The sequence below is a fragment of the Arachis ipaensis genome, chromosome B10, assembly GCF_059453495.1.
Source record: "Arachis ipaensis isolate K30076 ecotype BB chromosome B10, ASM5945349v1, whole genome shotgun sequence".
In the NCBI taxonomy this organism is placed as follows: domain Eukaryota; kingdom Viridiplantae; phylum Streptophyta; class Magnoliopsida; order Fabales; family Fabaceae; genus Arachis; species Arachis ipaensis.
In genome coordinates, this window is record NC_142435.1 from 28,059,535 (window position 1) to 28,079,113 (window position 19,579).

The 19,579-nt window shown below is 38.2% G+C and overlaps 1 protein-coding gene across 1 annotated transcript; it reads right to left on the minus strand.

Moving 5' to 3' along the window:
- Positions 1–7,823: 7,823 nt before the first annotated feature.
- LOC148579506 (transcription factor EGL1-like) lies at positions 7,824–8,619 on the minus strand. The gene is made up of 3 exons (XM_088483249.1): positions 8,522–8,619; positions 8,055–8,264; positions 7,824–7,932 (listed from the first exon to the last, which is right to left on the minus strand). Exons 1-3 carry the CDS (start codon positions 8,617–8,619, stop codon positions 7,824–7,826), a joined length of 417 nt encoding a protein of 138 aa, XP_088339375.1.
- Between the last annotated feature and the right edge of the window lie 10,960 nt (positions 8,620–19,579).

Genomic DNA, 19,579 nt, shown 5'->3' on the forward strand with positions numbered 1-19,579 from the left:
GTGTGTTAAGTACGAAGGAGGACTCCGGAGTGATATTTTCGGTTCGGTGGGGCCAATGGAGATTAGGACTTTCTCCGAATTGGTGAACAAGTGTAGGGTTGCTGAAGAGTGTGTGAAGAGGACAGCCGCTGAGAAAGGAAGTCACAAAGGATCATTTCCACAGAACCGAGGGAAGAGCTTTGCACCTAGAGGTCTGTCTTTCAAGAGGGGAGGTTCTTTTAGGAGGCCCAACAACAACTACTCCCAAGGGAAAAGGTTTGGGAAGCAGCCTCAGAATGATCAAGCTTGTACTAGGTGTGGAAGTCACCATCCAGGAGTACCATGCAAGGCTGGATGGGGTTTGTGCTATAATTGTGGAAAGGCGGGGCATAAAGCCACAAGTTGTCCGGGGAAGCAGAAGCAAGGTGCTGAGGAAAGCACAACAGACTGGTCAGGTGTTCACCACCTCAGCTGTGGGTGCAGAGGGATCCGAGACACTCATTCGAGGTAACTATGAAATAGCTGGTCAAACTTTAAATGCTTTATTTGATTCGGGAGCATCGCATTCATTCATTGCATTTGAGAAAGCCCATAAGTTAGGATTGAAGATCGTAACCTTAGGTTATGACTTAAAAGTGTATAATGCTACCCATGAAGCCATGGTAACTAGGCTAGGATGCCCGAAAGTTTCGTTTAGGTTCAAGCAGCGTGATTTTGTCCATAATTTAATCTGCTTACCAATGATCGGTCTTGATCTTATTTTGGGATTGGACTGGTTATCTGAGAACCATGTCCTGCTTGATTGTTCTACCAAGTCGGTGTACTTTATGCCGGAAGATACAGAAGGGCCGGTCGTGGTGAATAATTATTACTTGAATTCGATGATGGTGAACTGTTCTGGAATCGAATGTCAGGGTATCCTGTTGTTAACCGCGGGTGTTTCGGGTGATGATCAAAGGTTGGATCAGATTCCGGTAGTGTGTGAGTTTCCGGAAGTGTTTCCCGATGATATTGAGGAATTTCCACCTAACCGAGAGGTCGAGTTTGCTATTGAGTTGGTGCCTGGAGTGGGACCAATCTCAAGTGCTCCTTATAGGATGTCACCGTTAGAGATGGCCGAGCTAAAGTCTCAGTTAGAGGAATTGTTGGGTAAGAACTTTATTCGACCAAGTGTTTCCCCGTGGGGTGCTCCAGTGTTACTGGTAAAGAAGAAAGATGGAAGTATGCGACTCGGTGTGGATTACAGGCAGCTGAACAAGGTCACCATAAAGAATAAGTACCCATTGCCGAGGATTGATGATCTCATGGATTAGTTACAAGGAGCTGGAGTTTTCTCCAAGATCGATTTGCGATCCGGTTATCACCAGATAAGGGTGAGGGGTGAGGATATCCCTAAGACCGCTTTCAGGACTCGTTATGGTCATTACGAGTATACTGTAATGTCCTTTGGGTTGACGAACGCTCCTGCAGTATTCATGGATTACATGAATAGAGTATTCCGTCCGTTTCTGGATAAATTCGTTGTTGTCTTCATTGACGACATACTGATTTACTCCAAGACTGAAGAAGAGCATGCAGAACACTTGAGGACCGTGTTGCAGATTTTAAAGGAGAAGAAACTCTATGCGAAACTGTCTAAGTGTGAGTTTTGGAAGGATGAGGTGAAGTTTTTGGGTCACGTGGTGAGTAAGAAGGGAATAGCCGTAGATCCAACTAAGGTAGAAGCTGTGATGGATTGGAAGCAACCAACCACAGTAACTGAGATAAGGAGTTTTCTGGGTTTAGCTGGCTATTACCGAAGGTTCATCAAAGGCTTTTCGCAATTAGCTTTGCCGTTGACAAAGTTAACCCGCAAAGACACTCCGTTTGTTTGGACTCCTGAGTGCGAGGAGAGCTTTCAGGCATTGAAGAAAAAGTTGACCACTGCACCTGTGTTGGTGTTACCTGAGCCGAACGAGCCTATTGAGGTGTACTGTGATGCCTCACTAAAGGGTCTAGGATGCGTGCTGATGCAGCATCATAATGTGGTGGCGTATGCCTCACGACAGTTAAGACCTCATGAAGTTAGTTACCCTACGCACGATCTGGAACTCGCTGCGGTCGTGTTTGCCTTGAAGGTGTGGAGGCATTATCTCTATGGGGTTAAGTTCCAAGTCTTCTCCGATCACAAGAGCTTGAAATACCTCTTTGATCAGAAAGAGCTTAATATGAGGCAAAGGAGGTGGATGGAATTGTTGAAGGACTACGACTTTGAGTTGAATTACCATCCGGAAAAAGCGAATATAGTGGCGGATGCGTTAAGTCGGAAGTCGTTATATGCGTCTTGGATGATGCTTCAAGAGGAGAAGTTGCTCAAGGGATTCGAGAGTCTAAAAATTGGTGTTCGAGAAGTATCTGGAACCTTGTGTTTGGGCCGATTAGAAATCTCGAGTGACTTTAAGTCCAAACTCCTAAAGGCTCATGAAAATGATGAAGCATTATGGAAGGTGTTACCGGCTATCGAGCAAGGAAAACAGTGGAGAGTGTCGGAAGAAAAAGATGGGTTATGGAGATTCAAGGGTAGGATCATTGTGCCGGATGTTGGTACTTTGAGACAAGATATCTTAAGGGAGGCACACAAAAGTGGATTCTCCATTCACCCGGGAAGTACTAAGATGTACCATGATTTAAAGGCGATGTTTTGGTGGTCAGGTATGAAGAATGATGTGGCGGAATATGTTTCAAAGTGCTTAACTTGTCAAAAGGTAAAGATTGAACATCAAAGACCTTCCGGGATGTTGCAACCTTTAGAGGTTCCACAATGGAAGTGGGAAAGTATTGCAATGGACTTTGTGTCGGGATTGCCATGGACTAGGACTGGTTTTGATGCTATCTGGGTGATCGTGGACCGACTGACGAAGTCAGCTCACTTTTTACCCGTTCGGATGACTTACACCCTTTAGGAGCTAGCTCGGTTATACATAAAGGAGATTGTGAGACTCCATCGTGTACCTGCTACTATAATCTCTGATAGAGACCCTCGTTTCACTTCGAGATTCTGGGGTGCATTTCAGAAAGCTTTTGGAACCCGATTAAGCTTGAGTACAGCTTACCATCCTCAAACAAATGGTCAATCCGAGAGGACGATCCAAACCCTAGAGGATATGTTGAGAGCTTGTGTTTTGGACCAACCGACGAGTTGGGATCGGTATATGCCGTTAGTGGAGTTTGCATACAATAATAGTTACCATGCGAGCATCGGAATGGCTCCGTATGAGGCATTGTATGGGAGGAAATGTCAATCTCCGCTATGTTGGTATGAAGCTGGAGAGAAAGGCTTGTTGGGGCCGGAAATGATAGCTGAGACCACTGAACAAGTCAAGAAAATCCGAGATAGGATGCTTACGGCGCAGAGTCGCCAGAAGAGTTACGCCGATCAGAGGCGGAAGCCCTTGGAATTTGAGGCAGGAGATCATGTTTTCCTTAAGGTTACTCCGACCACAGGAGTAGGTAGAGCGATTAAAGCAAAGAAGTTGAATCCTGGAGAGGATTGGGCCGGTGGCGTATCGGATGGCTCTACCACCTCATCTTTCGAACCTGCACGATGTGTTTCACGTGTCGCAGCTTCGGAAGTACACTCCTGATGCTAGCCATGTGTTAGAACCTGAATCGGTTCAGTTAAGAGAAGATTTAACGCTTCCAGTGGCTCCAGTCAGAATTGATGATACTAGTATCAAACGATTGCGTGGAAAAGAGGTTTCATTAGTCAAAGTGGCTTGGAGTCGAGGCGGTGTTGAGGAACACACTTGGGAACTTGAGTCGGAGATGCGAACGGATTATCCGCATTTATTCTCAGGTAATTGAATTTGAATTTTGTGGGCAAAATTTCCAATTAGGTGGGTAGAATGTAAGACCCGGTCAATTAACGGCTAACTAATCCATAAAATGAGAATTTATTCTAGAAAGCCAAAAATGTTATTTTTATGGCTAAATGTGATAGAGGAGATTGAGACGAGAATTTCGGTACCAATTTTATAGAAATCGGACCAAGATTGGACCGAACGGGCCAAACCGGACCAACCGGACCCAAAGTGGGCCCTTGGCCCAACATAACTAAACCAAAACCCTAGTTTTCAGCACTCTCTCTCCTCACACAACACCAAAACACGCTGAAAATTGAGATGGAAGGGGGAAGAACACTCTCTCAACTTCCTTCTCTCACTTGATCTTCAAACCACCATAACTTTTGATCTAGAGCTCCGATTGCCACTCCGTTTGCGGCCACGCGTTCACCGCGGAGAGCTCTACAAAACCCATACAATCAATCTTGAGGTAAGCCACGTTTTACTGTTCGAAATTCCAGCCCTTGATTTCGAGTTTCATGAGCAAAAATGTTGAGATTTTGGGTTCTTTGATGTTATAGGACCCAACTCTCTTGAAGGAGAAGGTTAATCTTGTCTCCTTGGACCTTGGGTGTGGTAAGATTCTCAACCCTAGTATAATTTGTTGTTCTATGATGTTTGGGTATTGAGATGTTGTGTATGGGTATGATGATTGTGGCTTAGGTTGTGTATATGTGAATATTGGAGCTTGATTGGTGATTTTGGAAAGCTTGGAAGAGGGTTTTGTGTGATAAAATCTGTTCTTGGAGGTGTTGATACCTTGAGAGCTTGTGGACAAGTGGTTTGGAAGTGCTCCGGTTGAGCTTGGGGAATCGGCTAAGGTATGGTTTTAGTTTCCCGTATCTAATATGTAATGTGGTAGGAAATACTTAGGCTAGAGGCCCTAAGATAGGCATTGAATTGTTGGTGTTGTTGAATGGTTGAAATATATGATGTGTTCATATATGTGATTATGAATATTGATGCCTTGATTGTGTGAAATATGAGAAATGCATGTTGTGATATATGCTTGATGGATGATTGAGGTTGAATTGATGGGTGGTACCATGTTGATGGTGAGTATGATGTTGATTATGTATAATGATGGTTAATTGGAAATGGTATTATTGGAAATTGGGATGAGGAAGGATGTATGACATGATATTGTGTTTGTCCTTTAGCCATTTGATTGAGAAGTGTTAAAATGGTTGGATGTGGTTTTGGAAACCTTGGTAAAGTGTCAATGTGTGAGTTGAGGATGGCTTGTTGTTGATTTTGGTACATTCACTACAAGAAAATAAGCTTTCTGCCACGCTTTTAAAGCGTGCCGAAAAGTGCTAAAAAGGGTGCCGATAGCTTTTCGCCACGCTTTTTGAGCTATCGGCACGCTTTTGAAAGGGTCACATCTGCCAGCGTGCCGGTTGCTCTATCGCCACGCTTTTGTGGATCTATCGGCACGCTTTCTTTTTGGCCACGCTTTTAACTCTTGCCACACTTAAAAGCGTGGCCATAGGTGTTAACCTATCGGTACACTTTAAAAGCGTACCGAAAAGTTCACATATCGCCACGCTTTTAAAGCGTGCCAAGAAAGTTGGTTTTCAGTACACTTCAAAAGCGTGCCGATAGGGAAATATACGGCTACGCTTTTCAAGCGTGCCAATAGCATGATATATGGCTATATTAATGACTAAAGAAGATATGGTTACGCTTATAAAGCGTGCCAATAGCACTAGGCCATTCCATACCACTTTCAACATTGGGAAAGCCAGCATAATCAACATTAAATAACCAATCATTATGCAAAAACTAAACCATGTTATTAAAATAAACTTTATATAAAAATACAAAAATAAACTGGCACAAGAAAATTGAAAAAATCAAAAGAAAAGAAAACAAATTCACTGTGAAGTCATCACTTTGCAAAGTAAAATTTACAACATCTAAATCACACTTCAGCTGAGTGTACAACTTCATCTAGGACTTCATGATTCCATATCTAACAGAACATTTGAAGTAGTTATTATATTCACCATCTGTCAATATCACAATCCGCAAATAGCTCTCTTTGTTCCCAAAAACTCCGAAGATTCAACTAATCTACATAAAGAAATCCAAAAACAAATAAAGATGCATTATTTTAGAGACTGTTGTTGAAGAGCATCTTTTGTTCTTGTTTTGATCCTTCCACAGCTGCCGTTGCTGCTGCTGTTATTGCAGCCGCTGCTTTGTACATGATGAGTTTCTGAATGACAAAGTTATTTGAATTAGTCCAAGAAGAAAACAAGTAGGACCTTTTGCTAGTTAAGACACCAGGGTTTATGCACAAAAAGGAGAAAATTATATACTTACCTCATTAGGTTCTTGTAAAGAGTACGAAGCATTAGTGTCTTCCGGAAATTTCGAGACAAGAATTCCAAGACCATGCCCTCTGTCTCCCAATTTCTGTTTTCTCATTTATAAGTTAGTTCAAATTGTCCCAAAACATCACATTGTGGTCAACCAATATAATTAAGTAATGAACTATGTAGTATTATAGCATGGAGTAAAAAATCAAGAGAGGTGGTCAGATACCTTGAATGCATCTTCATCGGTTCTATCATCTCCAATATAAACAGGAAATACATCACTATAGTTGGCAAATCCTGTTGAAAGCAATTAATTAATGTACTGTTTAATAAAAAAATAACCTTGAATGAATAAATTAATCCTAAAAGGAGATTAACTTATTAAATTCTATGTTCAGTATCAACCATTACTTAATAAAGTAATATATCAATTAAAAAAAGAATAAATTAGAAATAACATAATACTTGTACTGGAGTTAGATCAAAAGAGGGACGAGCATCACTCTCTCTCCTCTGTGCAGACACAACAATACAGACCTTTGCCAAGCCATGTTGTTGATCCTGTCACAAACTCAAAAGCTCAGTTGTAACAAAATAAAACTGCCCATAAATGGAGATTGAGCTTCAAATTTTTGAACTGCAAAATAATAAAAGAACTGAAGGACAGAAATCATGAACTTGAATTACTGACTAGTTATCCTTCGTTGCAGCATCTTTCATAGTAAACTGAGCTGAACAGAGATCTCTAGCAACAGAAAAAAAAAGGGAGAAATATCGATCCAAAGAAAGCAATAAATGACGGCAAATTTTATAATAATAAATAATAAGACAATTAGAGAAGATTGCAAAGAACAAAAAGAAAATGACAAACATTAAAAAAACTGAGACTAAATAACAGCAAATTTTATAATAATAAATAATAAGTTGGCATAAACTTGTGAGAGTTTTAGCATTTACTATTTTGGAACATTTTGAGATGCTATAATAATAAATAATAATACAATAAATAAACTCCCCATTTAGTATTTCTTTACCAAAAAATTAAAGAAAAAAATTAGAAACCATTCCAATAAGCAATTTACATCATAACCAAACAAAATAATAAATGATCATATCCCTCAAACCTTGTATCAAGTATCTGTACTATTCGAATAATGTTTTCCCGGCAAAAGAAGCACCAACATCAGCAGACAAATTTTCCCCTTTGGTCAAATTTGCTTTGATCTAGTTTACAACATCACTAAACTTTTCCTGAAACAGTTCAAGGATTTTCAACTTTATGCATGGCTTACAGCATAGTTTATTGAGCAGCACAACTCTTTGGGGTGGAGTGGGGTTTTTGTGGGGGAGGGGGGAATGACATAGATGCTAACACTAAAATCATTAGAGGTGGTAAGAATAAGCAGTTTGATCAAGCATATCTCATTCTCAGCAGTAGGCAAACTCCCTCTTGGTAGAACACAGGCAGGGATGTTGTTATTAAATGGATATAACCTTGTATAGTTACTTAACAACTAGAACCACAGTGTTTTCACTTTCCATTCGAAAATGTGCAAGTATACCTGTTTATTTAATTGAAGTATTCACACAAGTAACAAAACTACAAGATATTAGACAAGAGTCTGCTAAAATGGTAGCTTCAATAACATATTACTATGGCAAGTAATAACATGATACATTCTAAAGAAAAACAGATACTTAGACTCTTACTATGGCAAGCAATTACCACGTCCCAACCTGCCTCTTCACTTCAAAAAGGATACAAAGCAAACAAGACAAAGAAGAAACATATAAAGAGAAGATTTATTAGTGTCACTATCATTACCCTTAGCCAATGTTGAATACAAAGGACATGCAAACCAAATAGTACCATTCTGTATCTGTGAGATCCTCCGGAGACAGTGCTGCTGAACGCCTTTTGGTTTGAGGGCTGGCTTCTACAGCTTTGAGGGACTTGTATAACTCTCGAAGCTGCTCACTCCGCTGCAACCCTATCTGATCAGAATTGAGTTCCACTCCTTGACTTGTCTTCCTTGTCTTAATGTCTCCATTGTAATATCCTTCCCCCCAACTCAACACCCTGCTAAATGGGAACCATGAATAGAAAGAAATTGATTTTGAATAGTAGTATTATTGAATTGTGGTGTTGTCTAAGAAGCCATTGTATTGAGTTGTTCATATTAGAGAAGAAGAAGAAACAAGTCATGATGTGTCTCGTCATATGAAGTCCATTGAGGTATTTTCACAAACAACACATATTCAAGAAACAGAAAATGAAAAAAAAAAATCACAAAACAGAACTGAAATTCAAGGAAACGGTTAGTTAGAAGTTAGTACCCGGGTTGGGTAGATGAAGTAGACCAGAATATTGCATAGCTCCACTGGATGCTTCTCACAGACAAAGCAAGTTGTTCTTTGAAGTTCTCCAACAACATTTCCTTGTTCTTTGGGTTCAGGAAAATAACCTTTCAGCTTGAATCATACTTGATTCTCCCCATGAAACCTAAAAAATGAATTAAGCAAACTCTTAAAAAATTTGGACTAGAAAACACATTGGTATACCAGACAGCAGCTGACAGAATTTATATCTTTATCAGTTTTACAAAGGGCATTTGTGAAGAATACAAAAATAGAAGAATTTTTATAGGAAGGATAAAATCTGAGTTTCCAATGGCATTAAATACATAGAAGTTCCCTTTCTCTATAAAATCATTTCCCTTTTGTATTAGTAAAATTCTCTCTATACCAAATCATATCCGCAGAGAACACATTAGGATAAAAAGTAAAAACATATATCCAGGCCCCAAAAAAAATGAGTATGAACAGGGGATACTTATTTGATTCAGGTCAAATACTTAGCTTCCTACCACCAGATTATTGCAAAATTACAGCATTTAAGCTAGGAAATAATTTTCTTTTGATGAAATGCAAACCGCAGTACATAAGCCTATTACATGTCTTGAAGGTTGAAACTTCTTTGATGGAGCTTCCTGCAATTGAAACTTTTATCTAACTATTCAATTCCATAAGACAAAATCAAATACAAAAACGAAAACGAATTGAGCACTCACATAGTTGCATAGAATTTCCAACACACCTTTATCACAGATACACTGCTGCACCAAGACCGTTCTAGGTGGCAGTGCACCAGAGACCCTCACACCCTCAAGAAACCTCCATTTAGCATTCTTTTACCAAAAAATTGAAGACAAACATCAGAAACCATTCCAATAAGCAATTTACATCATAATCAAACAAAATAACAAATGATCATATCACTCAAACCTTATATCAAGTATCTGTACTATTCGAATAAATGCATGCGTGTCATGGTAAGGCAAAGCACATATAATAAAATAGACAATCCATCGCATTCCCCACACCAATTCAATCAAACTAGAGAGTTCACCACATAATAGAAACAAAACAAAAAGAGAGGTGATTACAGTTGCAAGAGATGATTATATAAGAAAAGAAAACATTAATCAGCGTTATGGTGAGGGTTGAATAGAGAAATTTGCGGAGGGTTGAAACAGAGAAACAAAAAGGGATTAAATCTTTAAATACGTACCTTCTTGTGTTATGGTGAGGGTTGAGCGCCGATTGAGGGAGGAACACGATTGAGGGAGAGGCAGCGACGATTGAGTCAGCGTCGACGGAGGTAAGGTTTGAGCGAGAGAGAACGAGCGCTGATGGAGGCCTTGCGAGCGAGAGTGAACGCCGACGGAGGGCAAGCCGATGGAGGGTGCGCCGGCGGAGGCAGCACCGATTGAAGTTTCCAAGAGTTGTAAAAGAGGGATGAAGGGTTGCAAGAGAAGGATAGAGGGTTGCAAGTTGAGAGCGAGCTACGACCTGAAAGATGACGATGGATTCTCACTTCTCAGTGATGAAGAGGGCTGAGAGCTGAGAGGGCTGCGAACTGAGAGAGGGCTGCGAAAGTTAGGGCTGTTTTGAGTGTTCCTTTTAAGAAATGAAGTGTTTGAGTGAGAAATTAAACTAAGTGGAACCTTATCGTCACGCTTTTTCAGGGTTCCAAATAATTAGAGGTTATAGGCACGTTTTAAAAATGTGCCCGTATCCTAACAAATTAGTTACGCTTTAAAAGTGTACCTGTTTCTCTCTATGGGCACGCTTTTGAAGCGTGGTAAAAAAAAGGGTGGTCAAATCATAAATCAGTGGCCACCCTCATAAAAGCGTGCCAAAATCTCTCTATGGCCACACTTTTAAAGCGTGCCAAAAAAAAAACGTGGCCGAATCACAAATCAGTGGCTACCCTCATAAAAGCGTGGCCATTGACCACTTTTGGCCACGCTTTTAAAGCGTGGCAAGAAAAAAGGGTGCCGATAGGCCTTTTTTCTTGTAGTGATTTTGAATGATTTCAAAGAGAAGGATTGAAATTGGCATGTTTGATTGATTTTGAAAAGAGTTGAAAGTGGCTTGTTTTGAAAATGGCACCTTGTGGTTTTGTATGAAAACATGGTTTTTGGGCATACTTTGACGGGACATAACTTGGACTACGGATCTCTGATTTGTGCCAAATCTGTTTAGAAATGAAATTGGATCCAGGATGTCCATGCCGTTCGAAGAACGAGTGAAAAACGATTTAAAATGAGGAAGTTATGTCCGTCGGAAGATTGGGGTTTGAATCTGTAAATTCTGCAGCTTTTAACTTAGAAAATTTTTAGCAGAATGACCCCTCGCGCATAGGCGCACTTGGTGCGTACGCGCCGTTCTTCGAGAAAGCGCCATCCACGCGTGCGCGTGGAGTGCGCGTACGCGTGGACCTGTTTTCATCCCAAAGTTGATTTTTGAGTTTTAAAAGCCAAATTTCATACTTCTAAGCCTCCGATCTCACCACTTATGTCTTAAATCATTATGATATGCCTAGCATGAGAAAAAGGGCTAGTGAATGTGGTAACTTGCGAGTGAAGCAAGGGAAAAATGAATGATCATTGAGGATCAAAGATGATTATGTGAGATGCGGAGAATGGCGGTGGAAGTGCTTGTTGTGCCATGGGCCGAAGGGCCGTAATTGTTAATGAATTGGCTGGTTATGGATTTAACCGTGAGCCGGATGGCTAGATTATTGCCGTGTTACGGCGGAGCCATGTTTATGGCCAAGTATAAATGCATATATGATGTTGATTGAATTGTGAAGGTTTGCACTTCCACCATTGGAGATGAGGGTTTCCCTGGGTAGTAGCAATGGCTAGCCACCATGTGCTCCAGGTTGAGACTCGAAGCTCTTTTGACCCTATGTCGTAAGTGTGGCCGGGCACTGTGAAAGGCCCGGATGAGCTCGCCCCCATAAATATTCACCAGTGATGGTGATGGATAAATATTCACCAGTGAGGGTGATGGATATGGATCATGATTATGATCAAGTTTATGATGAGTATAACTCGAGTTGGGGATGCACGACAGAGGGACAGTCCAATGGCTAGCTACCAGGACTTGTCGGGTTGGCTCTATAACCGACAGATGATATCATCAGCCACTAGGGACAGGCATGCATCATAAGCATACTACATGAATTGTTTGAGATTGCCTATTTGACTGCATATTACTTGCTAATTGCCTAAATGCCTTATTTGTTCCTATTTGTAAATCTCTTGTCTGATATAACTGTGTTTGCTATATTATACTCCTGCTGGTTGTTGGGAGGTCTGAAGGAAGTAGAAAGGGAAGTATTAGTTAGACTGAAGGATCTTTAGTTAGTTGCCACTTACGGTTTAGCTTGTTTATAAGCTTTGATATTTTCTGGAGGAAGTTCTAGGATTGCCTTCGGCTTTCCTCTATTATTATGTATTATATATGTGGAAGCTGTTACCGTACTGGGGACCTCTGGTTCTCACCCATGCGGATTTTGTGGTTTTCAGATGCAGGACGCGAGGCTTCTCGTTGAGACATGTTGGGGACTTCTGGATTAGCGAAGATTCTTGTTCTCGGGACTCTATCTTGATTTATATATCTTGTTTAGATACTTTTATCTCCATTAAATAATACAAACTGTGATGACTCCTTCTAGAGGGGATTTTGGAGATTAGGTTTTCGGTATTTGTGTCCCTTTGGGTTTTCCTTTGGGGTTTTCCTTATTTTATCATATGTATATATTGCTATGCTCGAACCGGTTACCTTCGCAGCCGAATTTTGAGTCTTGATATTCCTGTTTTTGATACTCTTTATATATATGATCTTGCGTTAGCTTATCCTTTGCTCGTTGTGTTAGTGATCGGAGTGTTGCGCTTTCGAGTTGCGGTTTTTGTTTACCCCCTTTTTCTACAAAGGCTCCTAGTTATAATCAATTATTCATACTACTATACGTACTAAATTTTTGTTTTAGAGGTCGTAATACCTTGCCATCTCTGAATTATGACTTAAGCATAAGTCTCTGTATGGTAGGGTGTTACAAAGAGTTGAAGTTGAGAGAACCTCTAATGGAGGTTTAACCAAGATTTTTGTTTTCTTTTGTGGACCAAATTTTGAGGACAAAATTTTAAATAAGGTGGATAGGATATACAATCCGGTCAAACTGTACACTACAAGAAAATGAAATATTTGTAACAAAAAATTTGTATCAAATTTAAAATTGTTACAAAAAAATAGTATTTTGTAATAATAATATGTGATTGTTACAAAAGAATAATGTTTTGTAACAACCTATTTTATTTTGTTACAAATTATGTTAGTTTTTGTAACGAGATGGTGTTTTGTTACAAAATATTGTAATATTTTGTAACAAAAGAAAAACAAGTTGCAAAAATTTAAAATATTTTGTAACAAATTTTGTTTTTTGTTTCAAAAATTCCAATTGTTTTGTAACAAAAAATTAATTTGTTACAAAATTCAATAATTTTTGTAACAAGTTAATTATTTGTCACAAAATATAAAAATATTTTATAATAATTTTTTTTCAAAATGTTAAACACTTTAAGAGTAAAAAAAAATTGTGTATATATTTTTTTCAAAATAATTTTATTTTGTAACATCCTGCATTTTTAAAAATCTAAATATAAATAAATTGTGATTTTATCTTATTAAGTTTAAACTTTATAATTTTAGAAATTATTTTATTAGAAATAATTAAATAGATTCGGAGATAATTTCATTATAAATCAATTAAGATTCTTAAATAATTTTATTATAATTGAATATTTTGCGTAATTGATGTAACATTACTAACCTTTTCCTTTTACTGTTGCACGGAAATTAAATTTTATCTTCATTTTCAAATCACAAATTGGATTGTACAGGATGATATTAGGTGTATGATTAATGAATCCTATGATTCAGAAAATCCTCTCACTCCAAATGAAGTATTTTTACTTGTGAGAGGTGAGAAAACAGAAAAGTGGTACAAGTTATGGCATAAAGGCTTCAAAATCTAAGTTAAGGATTCAAGCACAACTTCAAGAGGCAATGCAAGACCATGAGGAGCTAACAAAGCAAATAGATGTGCTAAAAAAAAAACTTGAAGAGCAACGAACACGGCAAGAGGAAGAATTAGCTCAAATGAAAGCTCAATTGGAAGCTCAACAAGCCGTTGTGAACTCTTTCATAGCGCGCTTTGACAATGAAAGAAACTAGACCCTAAAGGTACTCCTAAAATTGCTTATGGTTTTAATACATTTTCCTATATGATTCCTATATTATTAGTATAGTTTTATTTGTATATGGATCTATTTATGACATTTTACTTGTGTCATGGTTGAGAAATGACAAATGTCCTATTATTTAGTTTGATAAATTTGGTTGTGTATTGGTTGAGAAATAAGTTGTGAATTGGTTGGTTTTGTTGGAACCGTAGACGGTGGAAATATCCAAGTTTTAGGGGAGGTTCTGCCAAAATTTTTCTAAACATTTTGGATAAAACTTAAAGGAAAAAATTATAATTATTAGTGTTATATCTTGTTTCTAATTTTTTGTTTCAGTTTTTCTTATTTACAGAAGTGATGAAATGATGACCATATGCTACCTTGAGGGCTCAAGAATATTTTGATTCATAGAGTCACTAATCTATGTTAGAACTTTTAACTTTTGGTTGAACTTATGCAAGACATATAACTTGTAGAACTAATCAATGTACTCACTAAGATTATTTTGTTTTAAAATAATTTTAGCTAAATGAGGCATGTTTGAATTATTTATATTTTTGCATATTATATAAATGTAGACTTGCTTATTAAAATAGTTAATATATTAGTTAATTTAAAAAATAATTTAGTAAATTATGCATGCAATTTGTATTAAAAAAAATTGTTACAAAATAATTATTTTACTTTTGTAACTAAAGAAAAAAAAGGTTACAAAATCAAGTTACATTTTGTAACAAAATTTTATGATAGGAAAAAATAGATTGTCACCAAAAATACCTTGAAGATCAAAATTTGTTACCACTTTTGTAACGACTTCGGGTTTTTTGTATCAGAAAAATTTGTTACAAAATATCACTTTGAATTGTAATAGTTCTATTTTTTGTTACAAAAATTTTTTGTAACGGGACATACTGCAACAGCCCCTTTTTTTGTTACAAAATCCTTTTGTTTCAAAATTTTGATTTTTTGTAACAATTTGTTTTTTTACAAATATTGTTTTTTCTTGTAGTGGTAATTAATTAAGTAATTAATTGGAAATAGGCAAAAATTATTAAAAAAATTAGCAATTAGAATTTGACAATCTAAATATGATATTTGGGTTTAGTGAATTTTTCTGAGTCGGAAAACATAGTTAGAAAGATTAGAAAGTTAGAATTTATGATTTAGAAAATAAAAATATCTAAAACGCAGTTTAAAATGCTACTTTTAAATGTTTTGGCCCAAAATTGGGCCAACGAGTTATATACGTGAACCGGGCCCAAGTGGGTCTCATGCCCAAGGTATATAAGCATTATTTATGAGCATTGAAGCTCATTTAACCCTAAAAATGAGAGAGAGAGAGAGAGAGAGAGAGAGAGAGAGAGAGAGAAAGAGCGAGAGAGAGAGAGAGAGAGAGAGAGAGAGAAAACCTAGCTTCCCAAACTTCAAATCACCATAACTTTCTCTTCGGAGTTCCGATTGACAAGTTGCTTGCGGCCACGCGTCGCTCTTTTCATCCTCTTTGATTCTATCTAGGTATTGTGGGGTGCCCTAGTATGAGATATTGATGAGTTTCATCAACTATTTTCATTGGTTAAGTGTTGTCGGGTGAATTTGGCATACTTTGAGAACTTGAATTGGATTGTGGAACTCTTGGTGAAGCTTGGAGCTAGTGCTTGGTGAAAAATTTGCAAGGAAGGGCCAAATTCTTGTGACTACAAGAGGTACAATTTAGGTTTCATTTAAGTACCTGGTGGTGTGATGAGGATTCCTAGGCTAGATGCCTCTATGATTAGGTTTGGATTGTGTAATTGGTTGGTATTGATATGTATAGTTGATATGTTGTGAAAATTAATGATTGGATTGAGAATTGTGTGAATTTGTATGTTTGGGTGTTGAAAATTTTGATAAATTAGATAATGATTATTGGTTTATAGAATATGTATTAAATTGTGAATTTGGGTTGGAGCCCGTGAATTTTGGGTCGGAGGCCGGAAAAAAGGTAATGACGGTAAGTGATGATTGGATTGTGTGATGATGTATGTAATTGAATGGAAATTGATAATGAAGGATGGAAAAGTAGGCATGATTGCTAGGAAATTAGAAATTGTAGATTGAGATATGAAATTGGTAGAATTTGAGTTGAGTTGTGTAATTAGAGAATGTTTGGATTTGGTTGAGTGTAAAAATGTAAAATGGGTTGGTTTGTGGTAAAAATTGTTGAGAAAAATAAATTTTCCTTGTGAACAATTGGAAGGATTGGCAAATTTGTATTTTTGGTAAAAACAGATTTTTGGCCAACTTTGGCGGGTCATAACTTGGAACTCGGAGTTCAAAAACTTCAAAATTGAATTTTTATGAAAATTCATTTATCGATCTTTCCAACGGTTCAAGAATGATTGAAAAAGGAATTTTGTGAAAAAAGTTATGAGGTTTTGAAAATTAGACTGAAAAACTGATTTTTGCAACATATTAGATTTTCTATTTTCTGATATGGATGCGTACGCGGCCTTTGACATGCGTACGCAGGGATTGGCCTCTGCCAAGTGCCGCTGTGTATGCGGACACTGCATGTGTACACGTAATGGTCCACGCGACACTATGCATGCGTACGCGACTTACTAAATTTTCACCTTATGCGTACGCGGACCTTTGCATGCGTACGTGGATTTCCAAATTTTCAGTCTGTGCGTATGCACACTACATGTATGCGTACGCACACCTCCCAGAATTTGGAAACATTTGTTCTTATGGCTTTCAACCATTCTTTTGGCCTTCTAAACCTTTATAAACTTCGATTTGAGTCTAGAGCCAGTGGAGTGGAGGATGGACGAGTTAGGAATAAAGCCAAATGAATTGAGTTAATAAAATTGAGAGAAATGAACAAGATGTTAAGTGATATATGTTGATTATGAATGAGATAATTGATGATGAGAGTGAATGGATAATGATGACTAAACTTAATTAAGGTTGAATATGAATTGAGATGAGATGGATAATGAGAATAATGATGATCACAAGATTGATAATGAGGATGATGGTGAAGTTTGATGGGCACTATATCCCGGAATGAATAGGCCATTTGAGGTAGAGGATTCCCTCTCTCGTGTTGTGATTATGATTAAGGAGGCAATAAGATTTGTGTTGTGAGGATGGTGGTGTTATCCCGCTCACGTATAGGCAAGCTGAGATTGAGGATTCTCTCGCTTGCTGTGATAAACAAGTTGAGGTCGAGGATTCTCTCTCTTGTTGGGTTGGACGAGTTTAAGGTTGAGGATTCCCTCACTTGTCGCACCAGAGAGTTGGATTGAAGGTTGAGGATTTCCTTCGGTTTAACTCTGTGATTATCAATTTGAATGTCGGGAAAGGCAAGCTAAGATAGAGGATTCTGTCTCTTGCTATGATGAACAAGATGGGGTTGAGGATTCCCTCTCTTGTTATGGTGGGCAAGCGGGGTTGAAGATTCCCTCTCTTGCTACATGGGAGAATTGAATAGAGAAGGTTGAGAATTCTCTTCGATACGATTCTTGGCTGTGGTGTGAATGAGTTAGGTTGAGGATTCCCTATCATTACATCACAATCTCTCTCTAAAATAGGAGGTTGAGGATTCCCTCCTTGAAGGTTGAGGATTTCCTTCGTGTTGAGAGACGATATTCAGGTTAGCTACCAGGTGTGTCGGTTGACAGTATAACTGACAGATGAGCTCATTGGCCATAAGGTAGGCGTACATTATTTGCATATGTTTGAATTGTTTGTATTTGCTTAATTGTACTTGGATTGCCTAATTGTAATTGAAAATGTTACATGATTATATGCTATCTGCTCTACTTGAATCTACTTGTGATTTTCTTATTTGCATTGTTTGTGTTTGTACAACTGAGAGGTTGATAAGCGGATAATTTATACCCTTTTTGGCATTGTTTTTACATAGTTTTTAGTATGTTTTAGTTACTTTTCATTATATTTTTATTAGTTTTTATGCAAAAATTACATTTCTGGACTTTACTATGAGTTTGTGTATTTTTCTGTAATTTCAGGTATTTTCTGGCTGAAATTGAGGAACCTGAGCAAAAATCTGATTCAAAGGCTGAGAAAGGACTGCAGATGCTGTTGGATTCTGACCCTCCTGCACTCGAAGTGTCTTTTCTGGAGCTACAGAGGCCCAATTGGCGCGCTCTCAATTTCGTTGGAAAGTAGACATCTTGGGCTTTCCAGCAATATATAATAGTCCATACTTTGTCCGAGATTCGATGGCCCAAACCGGCGTTCAAAGTCAGCCTAAAATTTTTGGCATAAAACGCCCAAACTGGCACCAGAATTGGAGTTAAACACCCAAACTGGCACCAAAGCTGGCATTTAACTCCAGGAACAGTCTATGCACGAAAAAGCTTCAATGCTCAGCCCAAGCACACACCAAGTGGGCCCCGAAAGTGGATTTCTGCATCATTTACTTATTTCTGTAAACCCTAGGCTACTAGTTCATTATAAATAGGGCCTTTTACTATTGTATTTTCATCTTTGGAAAAACTTTGGAACGTTTAGTTCTTAGACATTGGAGGCTAGCCTCACGGCCATGCCTAGACTTTTCACTTATGTATTTTTAACGGTGGAGTTTCTACACCCCATAGATTAAGGTGTGGAGCTCTGCTGTTCTTCATGAATTAATACAAGTACTATTATTTTTCTATTCAATTCACGCCTACTTCTTCTCTAAGATATTCACTCGCACTTCAACCTGATGAATGTGATGACCCGTGACACTCATAATCATTCTCACTTATGAACGCGTGCCTAAAAACCACTTCCATTCTATCTGCAATAGCTTGAGTGTGTATCTCTTAGCCTCCTGGTTCACGACGCATGGTTGCCTCTCCTGACAACAGAGCATTCCATTCCGTGAGATCAGAATCTTCGTGGTATAAGCTAGAACCATTGGCAGCATTCCTAAGATCTGGAAAGTCTAAACCTTGTCTGTGGTATTCCGAGTAGGATCTGGAAAGGGATGACTGTGACGAGCTTCAAACCTGCGAATGTGGGCGCAAGTGACAGTGCGCAAAAGGACAATGGTCCTATTCCGATGCTAGCGGGAACCAACAGATGATTAACCCTGCGGTGACAGCGCAGATGGATTTGTTTTCATCCGAGAGGATTATACAGCTTGCCATGGAAGGAGGTAACACATGGTTGGAAGAAGGCAGTAGGAAAGCAGAGGTTTAGAAGGAACAAAGCATCTTCATACGCTTATCTGAAACTCCTACCAATGAATTACATAAGTATTTCTATCTTATTTTCTGTTTTAATTATCTCTTAATTATCAAAACATCATAACCATTTGAATCTGCCTGACTGAGATTTACAAGGATGACCATAACTTGCTTCAAGCCGACAATCTCCGTGGGATCGACCCTTACTCACGTAAGGTATTACTTGGACGACCCAGTGCACTTGCTGGTCAGTTACACGGAATTGTGAAGAAGTCTTGAAATCACGTTCTCCCACACCAAGTTTTTGGCACTATAGCCAGGGAACAATTAATCACGATTTCGCGTACCAAGTTTTTGGCGCCGTTGCCGGAGATTGTTCGAGTTTGGACAACTGACGGTTCATCTTGTTGCTCATATTAGGTAATTTTATTTTATTTTTAAAGCATTTTATTTTCGAAAAAAAATTTCAAAAAAAAATAAATAAATAAATTATTCTATGTTCTTCAGAATTTTTAAGAATGAATTCTAGAGTTTCAGATAATGCTTTTATCATCATAGGAGCTGGTTGATTTCCATCAATTTGGCTGTTGTATGTAATGTCCTACTGAAGCTTGGCT

Excerpts from the sequence above, each read along its gene's own strand:
- LOC148579506 (XM_088483249.1), bottom strand. The coding sequence starts at position 8,619 with ATGTTGTTGGAGAACTTCAAAGAACAACTTGCTTTGTCTGTGAGAAGC. Across the intron at positions 8,265-8,521 it reads ACTTCATCTACCCAACCCGG|GGTGTTGAGTTGGGGGGAAG; the intron begins GTACTAACTTCT and ends CCCATTTAGCAG. Across the intron at positions 7,933-8,054 it reads GATCTCACAGATACAGAATG|TGAAGAGGCAGGTTGGGACG; the intron begins GTACTATTTGGT and ends TCCTTTTTGAAG.